An 18,072-nucleotide genomic window follows, 5' to 3' on the forward strand; every position below is an offset into this window, starting at 1 on the left:
CGGCCCGTGCAAACCGACCACCACAGGGCTCTGAGCAGCAAGTACACCCACAGCAGGTAGGGGTCCGTTACCAGACACCTGCCACGCCAGCGCCTGCCACGGGACCAGCTCTGCTGCAGGTGCCAGAGGCTGGGCTGTGAGCCGAGCCAGGCCCCCGCTCCCAGGGAGAGGGCCAAGCAAAGGCCACGTGCCGCATGGGAAAGGGAGGAGGAAAAGCAGGATGAAGCAGGGACAGAACAGAGAGGACGGAAGTGGCCCAGAAGCTGGTCCATCACATGGGATGAAAGGGGATCCCCTCAGGGGACGCATCTGAAAAGTGATCCTGAAGAAGCAGTGGAAGGGGCCCAGCGCTACTTGGGGGGGATCAGCATTTCTGGTGGAGGGAACAGCCAGCGCAAGGGCCCTGAGGCCAACGGAAACCGTCGCTCAGTGTTTCAAGCTGCTCTCCGCGTTACCTGTAAGCTGCCAGTACATCTTTGTGCCAAAATCAAACAAGATACATTTCTAAGTGCAGCTACCAGCGCCCAACAGCTCACCCCCACCCGACCCAAGTCACACTCCCACTCAGAGTCCGTGGGTGTGCCTGCGGCTGCCCTTCACCAGCACCGGCTGCTCCCCCAGGCTGTGCCGGGCACAGTGGCACCCGGGACGAGAACCAATCCTTGTTCTGTCCCACACCGGGCACTTCTCTCCCACTCGTGTCTAAAATCAACCGACTCTATGCCACAAAATAGCGCACGGTCACAGAAGGAAAGACATGACACAGGTCACCTCCCCATTCTGACCTCCCGTCGCAGCCTACGTCAGTGACAATCCGTGCGTCTCCTTCCGTTTGAAAGAAGATGTGCAAACGGCTTTGACATAAACGTGACCGGGGCACCTGGGGCGGGCGGGGCTCAGCGGTCAAGTGTCTGCCTTCAGCTCAGGGCATGACCCCCCGGGGTCCTGGGATCGAGTCCCATGTCGGGCTCCCTGCATGGAGCCTGCTTCTCCCTCTGCCTGTGTCTCTGCCTCTCTCTCTCACTCTGGGTCTTTCATGAATAAATAAAGTCCTTACGAATAATAATAATCATGATAATAAAAATAAAATAAATAAATATGACCTCCACACAGTGGAAATTTTAAGCCTCTCTCTATTGGGGCTTGGATTCATTCTGCATCACATTCGCAACTTACTCTGGGGCCAGCTGCTATCTGTTTAAATGGACAGACTTCCCAAATCTGGAATGGGGCCAGGCCCTCTTTACATCTTTTTTTTTTAATTTTTTTATTGAAGCAGTTTGCTTATTTTTATTTTAGAGTGTAATGGAGTAGAGACATTTATAAAACATTTTCTAGCTAAAACTTCTATTTGATTCCACTACATTATAACTACATCTTTATCTACGTTTCTACGTCTTATACCTACGTTTCTATACGTACATATATACACACACGCAGACGTCATACGTATACTCACGTAATTACCACGCATGCGGACTCTTCAGAGAGATAAACTATCTTCAATTTTATACCGTTGACAAATGTCATTAAACCTAAATAATTAGGAGACAGACTGTTCAATTTATAAGCTTCTTGCCGCTTCTACTTCACTATCTCCCTGGAAGGTGTTGTGCTGAATGAAATAGGTCAGTCGGAGAAGGACTGAGCATCATATGGTCTCACTCGTACGGGGAATATAAGAAAGAGTGAAAGGGATTATAAGGGAAAGGAGTGGGAAAAATCAGAGAGGGAGACGAACCATCAGAGATGCCTAGCCCTCTTTACATCTTTCTTTTTTAAATCTTTTTTAGATTTTTTTTTTCATAAGAGACAGAGAGAGAGAGAGAGAGGCAGAGACACAGGCAGAGGGAGAAGCAGGCCCCATGCAGGGAGCCGGATGTGGGACTCGATCCCGGGGCCCCAGGATCACGCCCTGGGCTGAAGGCAGGCGCTAAACCACTGAGCCACCCAGGGATCCCCCCTCTTTACATCTTTCAATGCCTGGTGGCTCTCTTGACGCAGGCCACGCAGCTGCCTCCCCGAGGCCCGTCCCAAGCATTTCACGGCACGCCGAGGGATTCTGAACAAGGCATTTTCTGTGTATGCTGACTCCTCCCGCCGCTCACCGAAACTGCTGCGGGGCCGGGACTCACGCCACTCCTAACAGTCTCTCCCCTGAATAAATCCCAGGCAGGCCTAGGATTCTCAGGAAAAAATACAAAATAACGCTATGCCAGAAAGTTTGCTGCAAGATCGCCTGGGATGATAAAAGACTACACGCCAACAAGCCCCTAATATATTAAATAACAGGGTCTGGTTATAGGAGTCTGCAGGATGGAACCCTAGCAGGGTTCTGAGAGCTAAATTAAGGCAATTTCACTTATTCCGATGCGAAAAGTCTCTAAGACGAATTTCCAAGTAAATAAAAAGCAAGGTACGGAAGGAAAAAAAAAAAAAAAAGCAAACAACACAAGCATTTGCTTGTACGCGGTAATGACTGTAATCGGAACCAATAATTTAGTGTGTGTGAAATAACGTGTTAGCCCAGGTTCCAACACCAGCATTTATGAAAGTATTCAGGATTTGTGGCAAAAAAAAAAAAAAAAAAAAGACCACGAACCTAAATATTAAACACACCTGTACTACATGACGAGGTACGTAACACTGTGAGATGCGGCTCGGCCCTGCGCGGTGCGTCCCTGGGGGACCCAGGCGTGGCTTCTCTCTGCCACCCCCCTCTGGGGGGGCAGGGGGATGGCCCCACAGGGTCGGCCTCGGACCCTCCCCATCTTTTTTCCTGCTCAACACCGTCCCTGCCAATAAGTGGGGAAGGGGGCTGGGAGAGCCAGGGCACCGTCACGCCAGCGCAGAAACCTCTAGAATGTTCCTACAAGACGGTGACAGTGGTTCCTTTGAAGAGCGTCACAGGTCTGAGGCGGGAGCAAGCGATGTTGCCGTGCAGGGCGGTTGGCATGACCGCTGTTGGTGAGGTGCCTGCATTCCCTCTCCAACGAGGGAGTCCGCGCGCTGCCCCGGTGCACGGTTACTTTGGGGCCCAGACGGGAGACCATCTGTCCCCCCTGGGGAGACTGCGGGCCACTCTCTCACACGTCGTCATCCTATTTCACGTGTGCTAACGGGGGATGGCCAGTGAGTGGCATGATGAAACGTTTGTGTTCTCTTTACTCTTTTCTGTTTAATTTTTTTTTTTAAACAAATAAAGCGAGAGGACGGCCTTAACAAAAATATCAAACTTTTGGGCAGCCCGGGTGGCTCAGTGGTTTAGCGCCGCCTTCGGCCCAGGGTATGATCCTGGGGTCCTGGGATCGAGTCCCACGTCGGGCTCCCTGCAGGGAGTCTGCTTCTCCCTCTGCCTGTGTCTCTGCCTCTCTCTCTATGTCTCTCATGAATAAATAAATAAAATCGTTAAAAAAAAAAAAAAGACTTTTAAAAGATCTGATGGGCCCCACGTCCGCATGGGGACAGTCCCTCAGTGGAGACAGCGCCGGCAGCCGCTGGCCACAGCCCGAGAAGCTCCGCGCTCGCTCCACCTCTTCTGCACGGTTTGGTTTTGTTTACACAGAAACGGGCTCAAAATTTATCCTGTACTGACTGGGATGACCTTTTCTCCTCTCGTTTTAGTCACAGAGATGGGATATGTTTTGTAAGATGTCTCTGATCATTCAACTAACTTCTCCCTGATCGAAATGAAAGTCACAGTCGTCGCTGGCCACAATGAACCACTGTTCAAGACGTAGTTGGTTCCAGGCGGTGGGCAGGAAGCACCGCGGACCGTGCACAGATGCAGCAGATCACACGGTCGTTCTTACAACTATTTGGTGCTGCAAACCATGCTTGGTGGCGCGGCTTCCCCCACAGTTAAAAGCGATTTATTTGTGCCTTGAACGCGTCATGTCCTCTGCCTTTTGGACCCAGCCTGTTCCCCTCTATCCCCTCGTTTCAGACACTCCCCTTGCACCCTGTCTGTGACACAAATGACTCGACTCTGCACCCCTGCCCCCCCCCATCACCACGGGCAGGTGTTTCCAGGCTCCAACGTGCCGGCTGCACCCGCAGGTGACCACCCACACCTGCCCGGCTCCAGCCTGCGTACCTTTCCCGCACTCGGCACACAGGTACTCGCGGATGTTGTCGTGCACGCGCATGTGCTCCTTCAGCATGTCCTTCCGGGCAAAGGACTTCCCACACTGCTCACAGGCGTGGCTTTTCACACCTGAACAACAAGCACGTCAGAATTTTAACCGGCGGATCCACCTCCGTGACGGAGAAGCATGGCTGGAAGCACAGCACGACGCAGCCGGCGCTCCAGCAGCCTCTGCAGCAGCAAGGTCCCCAGGACCCGGGGCCACGGGGGCAGGGGCTCAAGCTGGGATGGAAGCGGTGGCAAGGACGGAGGGGGCGAGCGTGGGTGCTGGAGCGGGAAGCACGGGGGCCCCGGGGCTGGCCCGGCCCCGACGGTAGGCACTACCTGTGTGGATGAGTTTGTGCCGTTCCAAGTTCCCGATGCTGTTGAAGATGCGCCCGCAGACCTCGCACGGGTGAATGTACCTGCAGGCAGACGGCAGCCTCAGGACGAGCCCGGCCGCGGCGGAGTCCACCCTCCCTGGGCCCTTCCTCAGCAAAGGGGGGGGGGCAAAAAAGAGGCTTCGTGGAGGCAAGAGGCACAGAGATTTTCACCTCCAAGAGGCCTGAAGGGCGCCCCTCAAAATCCACAGGCTGGCGTCCCGCCTCTCAGGTACCTCAGACTCTGACCGTGGTTGGAAACGGGGTCCTTACAGAGGGATTAGGTGAACGGTCAGGTCACGGGGGTGGGTGGGGCAGTGTGACTGGTGTCCTTATAAGAAGCAGAAACCAGGACCTGGTTCCAGCCCATAGCTGGAAGTCCACGTGAGGACACGGCAGGAGGCAGCCTCTACCAGCCAGGAGGGAGGCCCAGGGCACCTGCTCCCTCCAGAAGGAACCAGCCCTGCCGACCCCTCAGTCTAGGACCTCTGGCCTCCAGAACCGAGACGATACATCTCGTTGTCGGGCTGCCCTGTGGCCTGTGTTACAGCAGCCCGAGCTGGCTATGCTGCCTCTACGCAGGACACCTCCCTCGCTTGCTCTTGTGCCCAGCACGGACGGCGGGCTACAGCCAGGTGCAGAGCTGGCCCCCATGCAACCTAACTACGGACGGAAAAAGGGGTCTCTGCTGGTTTTATAGGCAGGCCGAGAACCACACCGTTACTCTGTGATGCGGCCGACCTGTGCCGGGAGGCCAGGAGGGGAGGGAGGCAGGACCCCCGAAGTGCAGGATGAACAAGGCGAGCATGCTTCTCTCAGGACCCAGCCACGGGAGAGGAGAGGACTCGCCCGTCAGAGCCCCTGCCTCCCCGCAGGGGACGTGCACCCTGCTGCCGAAGCATCATGCTAGACCCTGGAGCCCCCAGCCCCAGGAGGCCTCACTTCTGCACGTTGGGGTCCGGCAGGTTCTCGCGGTGGATGACCATGTGGGCGTGGTAGGTGGCCTTCAGGGCGAAGCGCCGGTTGCAGATGCTACAGCCGTAGCCCTTCTCTTTGTGCACCTCCATGATGTGCTTCAGGTACTCCTTCCCCCGGCCAAAGGTGAGCTGCCAACAGGCACACTGTTCACACAGGGCCGGCGGGCTCCCATCCCCGAGCCAACGACGGCAGCGCTGTGCACCAGGGCACCGTGAGCGCCCGCCACCCGGGCCAGACGGAAAAGGACGCCAAAGGGCAGGGCTGGCACCCGGCCAAAGTGCATATGGGGGGCGTCCAAGAGGTGGACGCCAGCTGACCAGCCTGCACCCAGGCCCTCTCCTGCTCCACACCCACCTGAGCATCCCGCCATGGTCTCTCACCCACACCTGCCGGCCCTGCTGGGTGCACGACCAGGTGCTCCGATGAGCGCATAGCCGCCAACCCTTATGCACAATGCGGGACCCTCACTCAACAGGGAGTGAACCCCCTCTTTCCCTACGGCAGGGACCACTGCTCACACGGCAAGCTGCTTGAATCGTACAGCACAGCCTCCAGCCAGGGGTCCCCCACCCGGGTCGGCCATTCGGCGTCCCGCAGACCAGTCACCAGCCTGAGACAGTGGTCGTGCAAAGGGAACCACACCGCCCACCCCCTGGGCAGGCCTCCCAGGCCTCTGGGTGCGGGATGAGCCTCCCCCGACACCCCAGGCACAGAGGCGGCTGGCGAGTACCTGGCACCGCTTGCAGCTGTACTTGTGAGGCTCCGAGTCCGCGCTCGTGTCTGAGTTGTCATCGTTCTCTTCCGAGGAGATGCCGATCTTGCCGATAAACTCCTCCCTCTGGTGGTCGTCCATCAGCGCAATGTCCTGGGACGCAGGAAGTGTGGACGGGTTAGTCACGCCCCAGCAGTAAGGGGACCGGCCCACGTGGGGAAGCCAGCACCTGTCGGCCGCACGGAAGTCCCTCCCAGGTCCTGTGTCCTCCCTGCGCCCCTGGCGGCTCCCTCCAGCCCCCTCCGGCCCCCTGTGCACCCCACGGGAATCCCACCAGGCCCCCGCCTGCATCCAGACGATCCAGCAGATGCGGGGCTGGCGCCCTCGGTGGGGTGAGGGCAGGGGGCAGCCAAGCCGACCAAGCCTCTGCCCTGCGTCCCCAGGTTCAAGCCTGGGGCTGCCTGGACTTGGGAATGCCTAGTGTCCCCGGCCACTGATGGCGGCGTCTGCCCCCGGGATGGGATCGGTGGTCCCCAAGGCCTCTTTCCGTGTGACCTGCTGAGGACTGCCCTACAGTTCTGAAAAAGGCTGCAAGAAACACGTCACCAGTCACGTCATGGGCTAGAAAAGCCCCAGATGAGCAGCGAGCAGGGAAGCTGCCGCGAGTCAGCGGCCAGGCGGGGGGCGGAGGAGGCCGTGCTTGGCTCTCCGTCTTAGCTGCTCCCCTGATGCCCGCAGTGGACCTGTGGCCCGCTCCCCTCGCCACTGCCCATTTCCCCGCAGAGGCCACCATGGTGCGCACCACTGCCGGCCAAGTTTCATTTTCAAACAAAATCCAGGCTTCTGAGCAGGGCCGGCAGGTTTCCTATGGACGGTGCACTACCCTATCTGCCCTCCTGCTCCTCCTGACCAGAGGGGAGGTTTTCACAAGGGCCTACTGTCCTATTTCTTACTCAAAGTCCCTCTATTTTCCTTTAGCAAAGGAACAGCAGCACTGTCTGGAGGAGCGCTGCCTGAGCACGAGCACCTGACGGGCGCCATGCCCCGCCGGGGGGGCTGACACCGGCCAGGCCCCTCACCTCCGCTGGGTCTAGCTGAATCCCCAGGAGACTCTCCTGGCACTGGCAGGTCTCAGGGACCCCAGTTCCAAGACAGAGACGTGGAGGCTCAGGCGGGTGCGGATGAGCACCCTGGGTCCCAGGGAGGTCTGAGTGCCGCCCACACCCTGGCTGAGGCTCCTGGACGCTCTCGGGCCCTTCCTCCTGCCCCAGCTTGGTCCATGCAGTTCTGCACCTGCACTGGGGGGGGCCTCCTGCACTCCTGCCTCGCCCCCCTGCCTTGGGGTCCCACCTGCCCAGCGAAACCCCAAGCCGCACCGGGGCTGGAGCTCCCAAGGAACAGTCACTGTGTGGCGGGCGGGCGGGTGTGTGTCTCCAGGGCACACGCTCACCATCTTCCTCTGGCCTTGGCACCACCTAGGATTTCCCTGTTGGCTCCCTGGACTGGCCCTTCTGCCCTTAATGTGACCCCTGAGGCCTCGGTGCGCCCCCGGCTCCCACCACCTCCTCACTGCTCTCATCAGAAGGTGCCCAGCATGGACGGATGTTCCTGCGAGCCCTGCGGCCGGGGCTGGAGATGCAGCAGGTCAGGGGACTCCCCCGATCCCGTGAGGAGCAGCCACGGGGCCAAGCAGGCAAGCATCTCCAGGTGCCGACAGCGAGGGCCGGCCACGCCGCCACGTGAGCTCGCCGGGAAGGGCGGTACCTTAAAGTGGACATGGATGTGGTCCCTGAGCACGTCCACGCGGAAGAATTTGCGGCCGCAGATCTCGCAGGTGTACTTCTTGTCGCCGTGGGTCAGTAGATGTTTGTTCATGTTGCTTCTGCAGGAGAACACCTGCGGGCAGAGGCGTGGGACCTGACAAGCCGTACCGGGCGCGAGGACACGGTACGCTGGCCCAGTCCCCGCCCGGATGGCAGGGTCACCAGCGAGCGAGCGTCTAAATGCGAACCTACGTCCTCACAGAGAACTAACTGTCCTCCCGTCTCCACTCCCAGTGGGACCCAGCTCAGGTTTATTCGCTCGCTTAAATATTTCACTAGGGTGGGGCCTTTCGAGGAGCCAGAGAATCACAGACAGAGCTGCGGGCTTCGGAAAACCAAAGAAGAGCGCCACCCTCGGTCTCTGCACCGGCTTTCATGCACAATTCACGCCCATTCCCCCGTCGCGCCGTTTCTGGTCCAGCGCGATGGGTGTGGAGGCTCAAGCAGGGCCCCGTGCTCGTCCTGCTGGGGCCGGGCTGGGATGCTGTGGCCCCGCGGCCTCTGGCATGGAGCTCAGGGGACGAGGCAGCAGCAGAGGCCACCCGCAGGCCCCAGCGTCTCCGTGTAGACAGTAGTCCCGAGGGCCACGTACCCCAGACAGCAGGTCTCCTACAGCCCGACCCCACACGCTCCAGGAGGGGAACACGGGGGACGAATGAAGGGGAACGATGCACGAGGAATGGGAGGCTAACGTCTTCATGGGACATCGCTCTGCAAGATCTGCAGGTGACCCGGGGCCCGCCACCCTGACCACAGCTCTGGGTGCTGGGTGGAAGCGGGCTGCACAGGTAGGGCTGGGCCTGGCTGCCGGGGCTCACGCGAACATTCCGCCGCCCCAGCTCGCCCTCCCTCGCTAGCCTGCACAGCTCCGGGGCAGAGGGGCTCACAGGCCGTACCACCCTGCCAACCTGCCCGCTTTGTGGCTTGAAAAAGGTCAGGAAATGTCAAACAGAAACACAGATTCCCATTTTCGTCTCCTGGGAAAGTCAAAAGATGCGGCACTGTTGCCATGTGGCCGCAGGCTGGGCTGTCAGGGCTGGCCACCAGCTGGCAGCCTTCACTTCTCCAGCGTCCAGACCCGGAGGAGGCTGGGGGATGGCGTGGCCCCGGGGCCCCAGCACCCCATGCTCTCGGGGAGACTGTGCGCGGCTGAGACAGCAACAGGCAACAGCACCCGAGTGCGGGCTGCCGGTCACACACCGCCCCCTTGTGGCGGCACGGAGCCCCGGGGAACCCCCTGCGGCAGGGCTGGGCATACGCGAGGGACGGGAGCCGTGGTGGTCCCGGGGACGCGAGGGATCTTTGCAAACTCCTGAGTCTGGGGATGTGAGTCTGAGGAACAAGCATCCACACTTCCGTCCAGACCAAGGCGCTTGCTCACAAAGAACGGCACCGTTTACAGGCGACCTGACGTGGCCTGGGTGGCAATGCCAGGACGGGGTCCCCAGGAGAGCTGAGGGATGGCTGCACTGCTGGATGTGGCCTGGGGGGCTCCTCCGATGGGCATGGAGGCCTAGCATCCCCGCTGGGGGTCAGCCCTCGGACGGCCCATGTCGGAGGCACCTGCCCCTGAGGATGGTGTCCCGCTTCGCTCACTCGGGGAGTGGACGTCCACTGAGCGTGCCCCAAGCGCCCGCGGCCCTGGGGCGGGTCAGTGCTCTCACTCACAAATGCCAGAGGGGAGACCAGCTCTGACGGGGCAAAGCCAAGGCCTGGGGACTCCCTGCCTGCTGGGTGCACTGGGCTCTGGCCTGCCACCAGCGGGATGCGTGTCAGGGACACTAAAGAGAAGGGCTTGGGGGGAAATCGTGCCAAAGGGAAAGCAAGCAGTGGAGGGGAGACGCTTAGCTCATTCACTGGACACGCATCTCAGCAGCACATAACACGGGCGGGCGCTGGGGCTGCCCCGAGTCCCTGCTGTCACCCTAAGGAACGTCTCCCTTGACGCCCCAGGAGGAGAGCTCTGAGCTTGCACCGCTCAGCAGGGTGGGGTTCATGCTGGGATTCCAGAAGGGAGCGCGGCGCGTTACCTTGCCGCACACAGGGCATCCCGAGGGCTCCTTCTTGTAGCGGACCAGGTTCTCGCCGCCGGTGTCCGGGTCTTCCCTCTTCACCCGCCGCACTCCTGGAATGCCCGCCCCCCCGAGCGACAGAGTGATTACACGCGGAGTACACACACGCCGGGCCCCCGCCATCCAGCAGTGGGGCCGCCTGGGTGGGGGTCGGGGGGGACAGGCTGGGCGGCCCCAGCGAACACATCGGGGACAACCCGGCACAGGACACAACCGTGCCAACCGCTGCTCCTCCGGGCTCCGGGAACGATGGGCTGTGCCTGCCCACGGGCAACAGTAACACGGTTTGCGCAACTGAAACGTGTGAAAACACGAGGGCAGCGGGGGTTTTGGACTTTTATGACGTAGAAGAGCTACGCTGAGCTAACGCGGAAGGAGGGAGTTTCATTCGATCCAAGGGCAAGATTCCTAGAGATGCCTTTTTTTTTTTTTAATTAAAAGGATACCTATGTTCACCCTTGCAAATTAAATCAGTTAATAATTAGGACCAGGGAGAAAAGCCAAAAGGCAATGAACCCCTTATGGTTTTAAGACAGAAATCTTTATAACTGGGATCCAATCAGATTTTTAGAAGCCCGCATGTAACGGGGATTCTCAATGGAAGCGAGAAATTCACGGCCACAGTCCCTTTCCGCACAGCTGACCCGCTCTGGAACATTCCCGCATCCCGCGGTGTGAATGCAGAGCAAGACCTGAGAACACCCAGCAAACCGGAGGTGAGGCCACATCCTTCTCCAAAAGGCTCCCGGGAGCACCAAACGCTCCAGAGCTGAAGCAGTGGTTTAGATTCTGCTCCAATGTGAAAGGAAAAACCACGGGACACGTTAGCTGATTCCCGCAGAAGATGATCTGACCCGGTGTCAGCTGTAAAATGTAAGATAAGGTTGTGGCGCAGCCCAGGTGCCTGTCGGTCAGGAGACTCGGACGTCCGGCAGGACTGTCAGCAGCTGGCACTTTTAGGGCTTACGGCTCTACCAGCAGGGACTGGCTCAGCCCCCCACCAGCTTAGGGGGGAAACTGAGGCACGGTGTCCTTTCTGGGGCCACGCAGTCACTGAGTGGGCCCCAGATTTGGCTGGTGAGGCCCAAGTGCACCCCTAACGGGTCACAGAGGAAAAAGTGGTGGGTTTCACGAAGCCACATGAACAACAGCCAGGTAGAAACGTGGAGTGCAGAACCTATATGGGATGGGACTCGTCGTATTCTGAAAAGGCAGGATGATGATCTGCGTACATGCGCGCTGCACGCACCACTTATACCTCGCATGCAGCTTCGCTTTCTTTTTCAACAAGGATGTCCTTTGTAATTCCTTATCAAATGATTCTTTTCGGGGCGCCTGGGAGGTTCAGTCGGTGAAGCATCTGCCTTGGGCTCAGGTCATGATCTCGGGGTCCTGGGATCAAGCTCCGCATCGGGCTCCCTGCTCAGTGGGGAGTCAGCTTCTCCCTCTCTCTCTGCCCCTCCCCCTGCTTGTGCTCTCTCTGGGTCAACTAAATAAAATATCTTTAAGAAAAATGATTCTTAAAAAAAAAAAAAAAAAAAAAAAAAGAAAAATGATTCTTTTCAAACTTTTATAAAAAGGTGCTCTGGTTGGGCAGCCTGGGGAGCTCAGTGGTTTAGCGCCGCCTTCGGCCCAGGGCATGATCCTGGAGACCCGGGATCGAGTCCCATGTCGGGCTCCCTGCATGGAGCCTGCTTCTCCTTCTGCCTGCGTCTCTGCCTCTGTCTCTGTGTGTGTCTCTCATGAATAAAAAAATAAAATCTTAAAAAAAAAAAAGGTGCTCTGGTTTGTAATAATCGGGATTATTACATCTGAAATGCCAATTTATTTATTTATTTTTAAGATTTTATTTATTAATGAGACACAGAGAGAGAGAGAGAGACAGAGACACAGGCAGAGGGAGAAGCAGGTTCCCTGTGGGGAGCCCGATGCGGAACTCAATCCCAGGACCCTGGGGTCACGGCCTGAGCCGAAGGCAGATGCTCAGTCACTGAGCCACCTGGGTGCCCCTGAAATGCCAACTTTCAGAGGGTCTGTCTGGGCCGGTTCTTTAAGAAAGTCTGGGCGGAGGCGCTCAGCACATGCTTGCAGGCCTGGCACCTCCCTGCTCCTGGTGTCTGTACCTTCCACTTCCACTCGGGGGTCGGAGCCGCTGGGAGTCTGTGCAGCACGCCCCTCCTCCCCATTTCCCCCCACCCCCTCATGGCGCAGCCCCCTCATCCCACTCCGTACCTGACCCCACTGACACCCGTCTTCCTCTTGCAGCTGGCTTCCTGTCAGCCCACCACACGGACAGGGAGCTCCCCGGTACCCCCCTGCAGACGGCACGGGCCATCTGAGGCACGGCGTCTGCCCAGAACATTCCACTCTGCACACAACGCTGAAAGTATTCTCCAAACCCAATTGCATGCACTTTTTTCTCCCTACTTTCTAGTCACATCAAAGGCATTTTCTCAAGATAGCAAAAGGCTTTGAGAAAAACGTGTTCCATCCTACAGTGAGTCGGGTTTCCTTAACCCCCTCCCCACCGTGAAGCATTCAGGACGCTTCCAAGGGTTCCCGCTAGCACATGACAGTGTTCAGCCCCGCCAGTATGTCTCCATGCCTGAGCCAAACTCCATCCCAGGGTGGCATCGCCGGCACCTGCGCAGCCCCCTGTCCCCCCGTCCCCTGGCTGTCACCCCCCTGGCCCCATCGTCCCCGCGGCAGGAGCTGGTGCCCAGGGCGGCCGGCCACGCTCACCTTCCAGATGCCTCCGCTGGTGGTCCAGCATGACGTCCTTGCGGTAGAACATTTTGTTGCAGACCTCACAAGCAAACTTCTTGTCCCCGTGCTTCTTCTTGTGCTTGGAAAGGTTACTGTTGGTGGAGAAGAATCTGAAACACATCTCACATTGGAACGTCTTGTCATCTGTCCGGAGAGCAAGCAGACACACGGCAGCTTTTAGGTAAGTGACACTGAATACAGGATCGGCATCCTGGCCGTGGGAGCGGCACCCAGGCCCCGGGGAAGGCAGGGCCCGCACTGGGCCGGGCACCAGGGCACGCAGCATACAAGGTGCCCCCGGAGCCAGCCGGTCGTCAGCGTGGGGAGCGACACCAGCCCCTCTGCTGGCAGCACCAGGCCCCACCCCTGTCCCCCATGCCTCCCCACGTCTGGGGATGATTCCTCGAAAGCAGACGGGCCTGAACTATCACTGGTCTGGGCCCTCACCCTGCACCCAACCTGACTGCCGCCCCAACCCCCGGTCTCAGGAAGCTGCAGCTCCCCTCGCCCAAGGCTCCACCCCCACCTGTCACCTGTCCCTGCTCTGCCCCGCTCCTGTCCCACATGCACAAATGCCCAGGTTCTCCCACCGTCCACATTACTGTCTTGTTCTAGGTCCCTCTTTAACAGGCACCCCCCCATGCTCTCATACACACCCTCACCCTCACACCTCCACTCACACCCCACACTTCCATTCTCATACACACCTACACTCACACACACACCCATACATCACACATGCACACACCCCACATGCTCCACACTCCCACACCCCCCCACACTCACACGCCCCTTGAACATCTCATACACCCACACATGCACACCCGCATACCCTGCACACTCACATTCACACACCCCTGCTGGGCTGGTACTAAACAGCACAGGTGTGCCTCCCACCGGGCAGGTGGCCCGAGTCCCGGGGCTTCAGCCTTCTCTGTCACGAGTGCCAGCAAGTGCCTACAGAGAACCCGCTTCCACCTGTTCGCAAGGGCTCAGCCATCCGGGACCAGTCGGCCACACCATGGGTGGCCTCCCTGCCGTGGCTCACACACATTTATGTTTCAATAAAATGCAGAACTAAGAGCAAACACCTGTTACTCAGGACCGGTGGAGGGGCAGGGACCCTGGGAGAGGGGATGGTGGGTTTCGGGGGGAGCCGGGCTGCACGGGAGGCTGACAGATGCTTGGCTGGAGGGCTTGGACGTGAGCCTGTGCTGCTCTCCGGCACCACCTGGACGGCCATGGGCAGTACGAGGATCGCCTGGATGAGCCACCAGGACCGGTCCTGCCGAGCAAACCCCTGAGCAAAACCCATCAGTCCCCACATTTCAAAAAGCTTCTCCCTGTGTCGTAGAAATCCTCAGTTTAACAGTCTACAGGGGACAAGTTCTTAACGTCAATGCTATGGAAAAGTGTAACAGGATGCAAATGACACATGACACAGAGGAGCTCAGTTCCAGGTTTATTCTGTTTTCCACCTGAAACTTCTAACCTCGGAAATTAGAAAATGTATTTTAATTCACCGTGGCCCTGTTATTTCTATATAATGATAAGAAAACTAACGCCTGCTTTCACAGGACCATAGGCTGACGGGCAGCGGTAGCTGCTCTCTGATGTCTTTTATCACTTTGTTTCATTTGCATCCAGAGAAACTGAGGTAAGAAGACAACCGGAGTGTACCTCACCGAGCAGCCGGGGGCACAGGGTTGGCACCGGGCCGTGCACCTGCAGAACGGGGCGCCGTCCCCACTCTGGCCACGGGCACAGCCAGGGAACCAGACAGACCCTCCGCTAATGGAAATAGCAGGTGGATGTCCCCCAGATTTGAGGGAGCTCTGGGAGTGCAGAGCTCAGGACGCAGGTGGTGCAGCACACGGCCAGTTCACCTGGAAGCTTCCGAGGCCACGACTTGGTGCCAAGGTCATGGACACTGCAGGGTGGTTAGAGCTCAGAAAAAACGAGCCTCGCCTGCCACTCAGAGGAGCCCCGTTGTGGGAGCGAGGCGCAGTGAAGACAAGCCATGGCTTCAAACAGGAGCCCTCCGACCCGAACACAGACATGGGCAGCGGAGGGTTAGCTAATGCTGGTTAAGGGGTCTCTGAGAGGTGAGGGGGCAAGAACCAACACAGACGTCCACATGACGCACACACAGGACTCAACAGGACAGGAGCTGGGAACCAAGGGCCAACCTGGCAGGTCTCTAAGCCGACATGGGGCCCGGCCTCTCCGGCCAAGCTAGGGCTCCCTGCCCTGCCCCCCTGCCAGCACTCCAGCGACTCCCTGCTAGGGGGAGTGTGACCCCAACCCCGGCCCAGAGGCCCCCCGTTGGCCGCAGGCCTGCCCCAACCCACAAGGAGCTTTCTGAGACTGGTGGACAGAAGCGGGCTCAGAGCCAGACTGGTCTCTGCAGGGTGGCAGCTGCGGCCTGTCCCGGGCACCGCCAGGACAACCGCTGACGGTCAAGGGGGCCCTTCCGTGCGCGACGCAGAGCTCCCCTCCCAGGTCACCTCCCACCTTCACGGGCTTCTCACGTGGCCCTAGCACAATGCCACACCTCTGCTCCCCCTGCTTGAGGGCAGCCTCGAATGGGGGGACACAGACAGCCACCCCTGGACACTAAGAGGAAGTGAGACGGTACCCTCCCCGCACACGGAAGCTTCCCCCTGCGTGTCCTGCAGGTGACAAGTAATAGCTGCTTGGAAGTAGATCGAATGGAGGGACATGACGGCGGTGAGGAGGTCTGGTTGGAAACGCTGCAAACTCGGGGCGGCCACGGGGGCACCGACGCGGCGTGGCGTCCGCTCACCTGTCCTGCAATTGTGGAACTCCAGCGCGCTCTCGATGCGGAAGGTCTTCTCACAGGTGCCGCATCGGTACCGGTACTCACTGTCCACCTGGCGAGGGGGAGCACCGTCAGCGAAGGGCAGGAGGAGCCCCACATCCGCCTCCCCCTGTGTGTCTGCCCCTCTCCTTCGCAATTCCGGGCACAGGAGCAAGTTTTCGCTCTGGCCACTCAGTTGCCCGGGAAGAAGGCCCTGCTCAGGGCCCGCGGGGCAGACGCCAGCCCACGGGAGCCCGCTACCTCCTCCCTCCTCCCACTGCCTGTCTTCGCCCAGCCCTGCACCCACACCCTCCCCTCCTCTCCTTCCTCCTCCTCCCTCGAGACAGGGTCCTCCTTCCCAGCTGCCCATCCTGTCCGTGGCCTGTGTCCAGCCCCACGCCAGCCGAGAACCCGGGTTCCACCCACCTCGTTCCTGCTGTGCTTGTAGGAGACGTGCTGCTTCAGACTCTCCTTGCGGCTGAACAACTTGGCACATTCCTCACATTTAAAGAGCTTGTCACCTAAGAGCCAACCGATAATGAGCCGGTTCAGGGCTCGGGGCAGGTACCGGGGCTGTGCACGCCACCTCTGGACCCATCCTGGGCCAGGGCAGCCCCTCACTGGCTCCTCGGCGGGTTGGGGGGGGGACTCACCGTGTGAGCGCACGTGCCTGCTCAGGTTGCTGCTGTTCTGGAAGATCTTGCTGCAGATGCTGCACTGGTAGACTCGCCGGTGCTCCCCCAGCTGCCGGACGAGCTTCCTCCGGATGCCGTGCCGGCTCGACAGGATTAGGCTCCTCTTGAGGGTGATGGTGGTGCTCTGATGGTGCGGGAACCTGCCAGGGCAGACACACACCCGGTAAGGCAGGGGGCGGACTGCGTCGTTGGAGAGAGTTCAAGGTTACGGTCATCTGGGAAAGAGCTCCTTGCAAACCTTCCTGGCTCGGTGGGACAAAGGAGGGAGGGTACCGGGCATCATCCCCGCTTCGGGGGCACGTGCACGGGGCAAACACCTCAAACGCATGATGGCCTCGGTGTTTTCTGTGCCGCCAAGCCCCGACTGCATGGTCATGGGCCCCCAGGAAGCCTGCGGCTCAGGCTGTCCCGAGAATAACCCTGGTTGTGTTTCTCACTCGGTCTGGCCTCTGCTCTACTTTATGCTTTCTCTGACCCCAAGTTTTAAAATTTCTTCTCCCTACTGAAGGTATTTCTGACAGTAAGCCACAGAAATCCTCCGGGCAAGAAGACAGAGTAGAGTGGTCAACAGGTGGCACCACCGCCTCTGACAGCACGTCGGTCCCCGTTGTCAGGATCTGCAGGGTTCCAGGAGGAACAGGACCAGGTACATTGTGAGCAGTGTAAGGGGCACTCCAAAAAAGGGCCCCCCCAAATTAACACTAACCTATTCAACGTCAGAGCAAAGATTTACCCAAAAATGGTAACTGAAATACAAAATATTGGGGCACGTGGGTGGCTCAGTGGTTGAGCAACTGCCTTCGGCTCAGGGCGTGATCCCGGGTCCTGGGATCGAGTCCCACATCGGGCTCCCTGCATGGAGCCTGCTTCTCACTCTGCCTGTGTCTCTGTCTCTCTCTCTGTGTCTTCTAGTGAATAAATAAAATCTTTTTTAAAAAATAAAATACAAAATATTTTCCTTGTTTGCAAAAAAAAAAAAAAACAAAACATAGAGCAAGGTGTTAAATTTGCAGAAATTCAAATACAAAATTGCTTTATAATAGCAGCACTAAAAAAAAAAAAAAAAAAATATATATATATAATAGCAGCACTGTTCACAGTAGCCAACAGGTGGAAGCCACCCAGGTGTCCGCTGATGATTACACAAAATAGGGTCTCTCTCTCTCTCTCTATATATATATATGATGGAATAATGTCCAGCCTTAAAACAAAAGGTCAGTCCAGCAGCTGCTCCAATAGGGGTGAGGCTCGAGGACACCACGCTGAGTGACACAGCCAGGCACCAAAGGACAAATACTGTACGGCTGTAGTCATATGAGGAAGCCAGAGACCTAGCTACCTCCTAGAAGGGACCTCCGTCTTCACAGAGACAGAGACAGGGCGGGGAGTCGGGGGAGAGGGAAATGGGGAGTTAATGAGGACAGAGTTTCAATTTGGCAAGATGGAAATGCTCTGCAGATGGACGGTGGTGAAGGTCATGCAGCTACGGCAAGGTTAACGTCACAAAATCGGTCACTCAGTAGTGCTCAAGATAATAAATTTTTTTTTAAAGATTTTATTTATTTATTCATGAGAGACACACACAGAGAGAGAGGCAGAGACACAGGCAGAGGGTGAAGCAGGCTCCTCGCAGGGGGCCCGATGTGGGACTCGATCCCGGGACTCCAGGATCATGCCCTGGGTTGAGGGCAGTGCTAGA

General features: G+C 58.2%; 1 protein-coding gene across 2 annotated transcripts in view; it reads right to left on the reverse strand.

Annotated features, from left to right (window-relative positions):
• The window catches only part of PRDM15 (PR/SET domain 15), a 64,752-nt gene that overhangs the window by 11,938 nt on the left and 34,742 nt on the right, over nt 1–18,072 (reverse strand). For both annotated transcript variants that reach the window (XM_025462048.3, XM_049104631.1), the window contains exons 9-18: nt 16,332–16,513; nt 16,105–16,199; nt 15,664–15,751; nt 12,834–13,001; nt 10,050–10,144; nt 7,961–8,092; nt 6,215–6,349; nt 5,449–5,612; nt 4,472–4,551; nt 4,097–4,216 (exon numbers count right to left, since the gene is read on the reverse strand). In XM_025462048.3, coding sequence (XP_025317833.2) covers nt 4,097–4,216; nt 4,472–4,551; nt 5,449–5,612; nt 6,215–6,349; nt 7,961–8,092; nt 10,050–10,144; nt 12,834–13,001; nt 15,664–15,751; nt 16,105–16,199; nt 16,332–16,513 — 1,259 coding nt within the window. The remainder of the gene's footprint in view (nt 1–4,096; nt 4,217–4,471; nt 4,552–5,448; nt 5,613–6,214; nt 6,350–7,960; nt 8,093–10,049; nt 10,145–12,833; nt 13,002–15,663; nt 15,752–16,104; nt 16,200–16,331; nt 16,514–18,072) is intronic.

The sequence above is a fragment of the Canis lupus genome, chromosome 31 (assembly GCF_003254725.2).
Source record: "Canis lupus dingo isolate Sandy chromosome 31, ASM325472v2, whole genome shotgun sequence".
NCBI lineage: Eukaryota > Metazoa > Chordata > Mammalia > Carnivora > Canidae > Canis > Canis lupus.